Here is a 4,998-nt window from a genome sequence, read left to right as displayed (position 1 = left end):
GAAACTATTGCCCTGAGGTAATCTTTAAACCTTAAACCAAAAACATCCCCTGAAGTCTTCTTAAAACCAAACAATAGTCTAGTTTAACTAGTAAAAAATGTCTGCTTTGAGAGTTATGCTCTTTTAAGAACTATATGGGATCAAAGTGACAACAGCAACTCAAAATATTAGATAGGAACCTTAGGGGGCAGTGAGCTTATGTTATTAGAGGAGGAACAGCTCAGAAAAGGAGGGTGAGAAAGGCTGCACAACTCCAAGAATGTAACCAATGTCACAGAATTGTACAAGTAAAAAAGTTTGAATTGGTGTGTGTTTTGCTGTGAATGTTCTCAACAACAACAAAATAAAATTCTAAATAATAAGAAATTAAGTTTCCACAGAGAATTGCCATCTAATCTTCAGTCCTCTTCTGTCTTCTTATTTGACTTAGCATGGGCCAGAGAATCCCGCATCCCTACCAACCGCAGGCACAGAGAGGAATCCCGGTCACTTCAGCAGTGGGTGGACCCGAGTGGTTGGCTCCGAGGACTGCTAAGGCTCCCCCCTTCCCACCTCGAAGCTCAGATGAACCGAAGCCCAGATCTCATGTGGCCTATGTCCCCAAGTCTCAAAGGGATAAGAGGACATAAAAGAACATCCCAGCAGCAGCCCCTACACACACAGATACACACTCTTATTTAGAAAATACTAGACAGTTCTCAGTTGCTACAGCAGCTTCTCTTCAAGAACTTATCCCCACCTCAAGCTGAAGTGGTGGTCCCAGAAGGGAACATTAGTGCAGGTGAGACTAATCCCTGGGCTCAGCCTGAAAAAATTCCACACATTCCTCTCAACAGGGAAGCCAAGCGCACAGGGAAAGGGAAGTGAGAAAAGACAAAATCTTCTTCGTCTTAAACTAGTCTCTCAAATATGTCCACATTTTTCTTAACCACTTTGTCCCTGCTCACCCTGGAACCAGCCTCCATTTTGGGGAATTCTCAGGAACCCACATAGTCATAGAGAAACTCTTCTGGCCTCCCCCCACCCGCCTCTCTTGCACCCTCTTCCTGTGGGGAGAGACAAAATTATCCTGATAGGTGGGAGGTGATAATCGGGCCCCATTGGCCCAGGATTTTCAGGAGAGTGGAGTTAACATGTCTGTCCCAGCCCTGTGACTGGGCAGACCAGTGTCCATTTGGCAAATGCTCCCTCAAGAGGACAAGGCTAAGGGCACTAGGGGTCCAGCCACAGGGCAGCCCCTTTCCCAATGCTACTAGGTTGATAATAATGCAAACAACCTTCCTCCTGCTGCCTCAGGGGAAGCTTTCCTTCCAGAAAATCCCCTTGGAAGGCAAATTTTCACAAGTCAAAAATGAATTTTGTATTGAAACTACTTCCACAATAACAAACAAAATATACATACCAAAGTCAATGTTTTAATGCAAAAAAAAAAAAAACCTGTTATGGATTGAATTGTGTCCCCCAAATACATGTGCTGGAATCCTAACCCTTGTACCTGTGGATGTAATCTTGTTTTGAAATAGGATTTTCTTTGTTACATTAATTAGATCTTAACTAAGTAGGGTGAGTTCTAAATCTAATCTTTTCTGAATTATTAAAAAAGCTACTGCGACACAGAGATAGGAACACATGGGGAAGATGGATGCCATGTGAGGATCACCAAGGAACCAAGAAATGCCCAGGGCTGCCAATAAGGAAGGAATCGACATGGTTAAGCCACTAATTTAAACTTTTAGCCTCCAGAATTATGAGAAAATAAATTTCTGTTCTTCAAAGCCACCCTCTTGTGGTATTTCTGTTACAGCACTTCTAGTTAAATAAAGACACCTCCAAAACAAAACAGTAAAGGAAATGTAGAAAATTAATAAACCAATGTGAATATGCAAATGACAAAACCTGCTACTAACACGCCACAAGCCGGGTGGAGGCAGGTCACACAAAGCTGCCACAGAGCTGCAAAGATGGTCGTGGTCGGGTCTTGAGCAATGGCCCCAGAGGCTCAGGGGGATAGAGACCCAAGCCCGGCTGCAAACCAATCCAGGAGCTCCTGGAAAATCATCTCCTCCAAGACAACAAGCCAGTTTCATGGGCTTACTTCTCTTTTCTTCCCCATCTGGCTGACTTCTGTAGATGACAGTTTCTTGAGGACTTTCAGAGAAACTCTGTGATACATCTGGGCCCAACCACCAGCATCGAGATTGACTTCAAAAAAGGAAAAATATTTGGTAGCTCAGGGAGGGTGATCAGAAGTAAGGCTTGACCATCTGGGGGCTACATGGAGCTTCTCTCTGGCACCTCAACTGCTCCAGGACCAGAAGGAGCCGCGAGGCCCCCATTGTATGGCATCTCAATGGTCTAGAATTGGGATTCCCTTCAGTCAGGGAAAGGACTGGGAGTCACAGAGTTGCAGCTTCACAGTGGATTCTGCAGCCTCCCGCCCTCCCTGCCTGGGTAGACACCTGTTCCCCAGCTGGGCTGACTCCCCAGCCTGCTGACATGACAGCACTGTTGTGAGGTGCTGGGTTAGACCAGAAAGCACTCTAACTGTGAAGGCTTGGTGGGGAGGGGGTTTGGGGAGACAAACCATAGCCTTGGCTCCTGCTCTTAGGAGAAGGGCCTGGCCTTCTGGCCCGGAGATGCTGCCAACAGGAAGTCCTCCAAGAGACTGGGTGGGGTAGGGGGCAGAGGTGTCCCAGGGCCCACTGGCCAGAGCAGGAAGTTGGCCCAGGCTGAGCAAACAGTGCATTTTTCAGGAAGGTGGTGTGAGGCCCCAGCCCCTGGAGAGGGTGAGCACAGGGTATATGAAGCCCACGGGCCAAGCTCTCAGAAGCTTGTCCTTTAGGCCTGCAGCATCCTTGGAGCCTCACTGCACCATGAAACTTACAGCTATCTTTCTGGCACTCTGGTTGCCCCTGCTAAGCAACTCTGGTGAGTGCCCTGGGACCCTCGCTATTGGGACCCAGCCATGGGCTTCAGCCTCCTCACACTGGCCTCCCAAGACTTGTCCAGTGCCCAGAGGGACCTGGCCACCCCCCGGCTAACTGCCTCCCAGGGCTCCCCTTCCTTTGGCTTTTGAGGCCCTCTGAGGTTGACCCACATGAGCCCTGCAGCTTCCTCTCTTGCCCGTGCCCAGCCTGCCTGTTTTTCTTCTTGGCCCACCGACACTGGCCTCCCACCAGTTATTGCTCCTGTTGCACCCTGGTCTGTGAACATCCTCCTGCTCTCTGCCTGGTCAACACCTCCTCACTCTTGGAGGTACAGCTCAGGTGTTCCTTCCTCTGGGAAGCCTGCCCCAGGCCCCAGATAAAGTCAACGTCTTCATCCTCTGCCCTGAAGGCTGCCTTCTCTGTCCCTCGTTCCAGCGACATTCTTGCTGGGCCATGGCTCTCTGTCCCCGTGGCCACCCTTCCCAGCAAGCTTCTGAGCCAAGGCTGGGTGAGACCCACCCCTGTGTCCCCTGTACCCAGCACAGGGCAGCCATCAGTGAGCAAGTGAGGGGGTCAGTCAGGGATGCTAGGCAAGTTATAAAGGTTCCTCAGGCACCTCCTGGAGGACCCGGGTCCTCAGCAGGTATCCTGGGGACTACCTGGGCACAGGTAGGTGATTCTTTCCTACTTGTGTTTTGCAGCTGCTGCTTTCATTGTGAACTCGTTGGCCATCAATGTGACCAAACCTGCAGTTCCCCTCACCCATGCCATGGAGGCTAGGGCTGAGGCCGTGGCCAAACCCCTTCTCAGCTACTTCATTCCACTAAAATTCATACTGACCAGCATGGGGATCCCCATAGAACAACTGTTGAAGGCGTCCAAGAAGTGTTTGGACGAGCTAGGCCCTGAGGCCGTGGAGACCATGATAGCCCTGAAGGTAACATAGGCTTCCTGGGGACCTCTTCCTGTGTGGACATCCCTCCCTGCCATCCTCCTGCAGGGTGAGAGGCTTGAGCCCTCAGAATCATACAAGGGGCCTCCCAGGCCCATGTCAGGGGGACCTTGATCCCCATCTGGCTCCACCAAGCCCTGCCTTGGGTGTAAATGAGGTTGACCACATCTGAACTGCAGGGTGACCATGAAGGGTGAGGGTGTAAAGTACGAATGCATTGCTTATGGGGAGGCTGCTGATCCACCATGTGTGCTGCCCCTCCAACACCTTGTCCCAGTGCCCACTCCCATCCCTGCACTGAGCAGGCATCATGATCTGCCCAGGAACCCTCTCCAGTGCTGCCCAAGTTCTCCAGTGGTAGTGTGGAGACCACGCTCAAGCTTGGCTTCTCCTTTCCAGGGGGCCCTGACCGTCTTTGGGTGATCCCGGACTGGAGCAGCCCTGCCTGCAGACAAGATGCTGCCCACCTGCAAGAGTCGGAAACCCTGTGGCTCAGACCTGGACATTCACAGTCTTCCCCTCCCTATCTCAATAAACATGGTTGAAGAGCAACTTTGCGGTTGACATTTGCTGTCTTGCCTTGATGCCATCTCCCCCTCCTCCCCTTGCTGTGAGCAACAATGCTGAAGGAAGAGGGACCTTGGCCTGGGGCCAGAGCTGGGGCTTGGATGGCTGGGAAGAGCCTACCACAGAGGGGCCATGTGCACCATGTCCCAGGTCATGTGGGGAGTGTGTGTGTTATATGTGTGGGTGCTATATGTGTGTGCATGCTGTGTATGTGTGTGCTTATGTGTGTGCATGTGTATGTTACTGCTGACATTTGGTACCTGGCATTAAAGGTGACAGGGATGCGGCAGGTATCAGAATTAGGCTGGGTTTGAAAACTAAAAAATTTCTTTTCCTACTACACTCTGTAACTGTTTATGAAGCATAAACCAAACCCTTTTCCCATAGAGTCAATTCCGACTCAGTGACACTATAGGGAGAGTTGAACTGCCTCATAGGGTTTCCAAGGAGCAGCTGGTGGATTGAAACTGCCAACCTTTTGGTTAGCAGCCAAGCTCTTAACCACTGTGACTATGAATCGTGGGACTTATGTAATCCTTGGAGACTGGTGAG

General features: G+C 50.5%; 1 protein-coding gene across 1 annotated transcript; it reads left to right on the top strand.

Annotated features, from left to right (window-relative positions):
* Positions 1-2,839: 2,839 nt before the first annotated feature.
* Positions 2,840-4,425, top strand: SCGB3A1 (secretoglobin family 3A member 1). Its single transcript, XM_049874569.1, has 3 exons — positions 2,840-2,928; positions 3,629-3,864; positions 4,279-4,425. Exons 1-3 carry the CDS (start codon positions 2,874-2,876, stop codon positions 4,300-4,302), a joined length of 315 nt encoding a protein of 104 aa, XP_049730526.1. The 5' UTR covers positions 2,840-2,873; the 3' UTR covers positions 4,303-4,425.
* Positions 4,426-4,998: the final 573 nt, after the last annotated feature.

The sequence above is a fragment of the Elephas maximus genome, chromosome 2 (genome assembly GCF_024166365.1).
Source record: "Elephas maximus indicus isolate mEleMax1 chromosome 2, mEleMax1 primary haplotype, whole genome shotgun sequence".
Taxonomy (NCBI): domain Eukaryota; kingdom Metazoa; phylum Chordata; class Mammalia; order Proboscidea; family Elephantidae; genus Elephas; species Elephas maximus.
The sequence above is the reverse complement of the archived record's forward strand: the minus strand, read 5'-3'. Positions and strand labels throughout refer to the sequence as shown.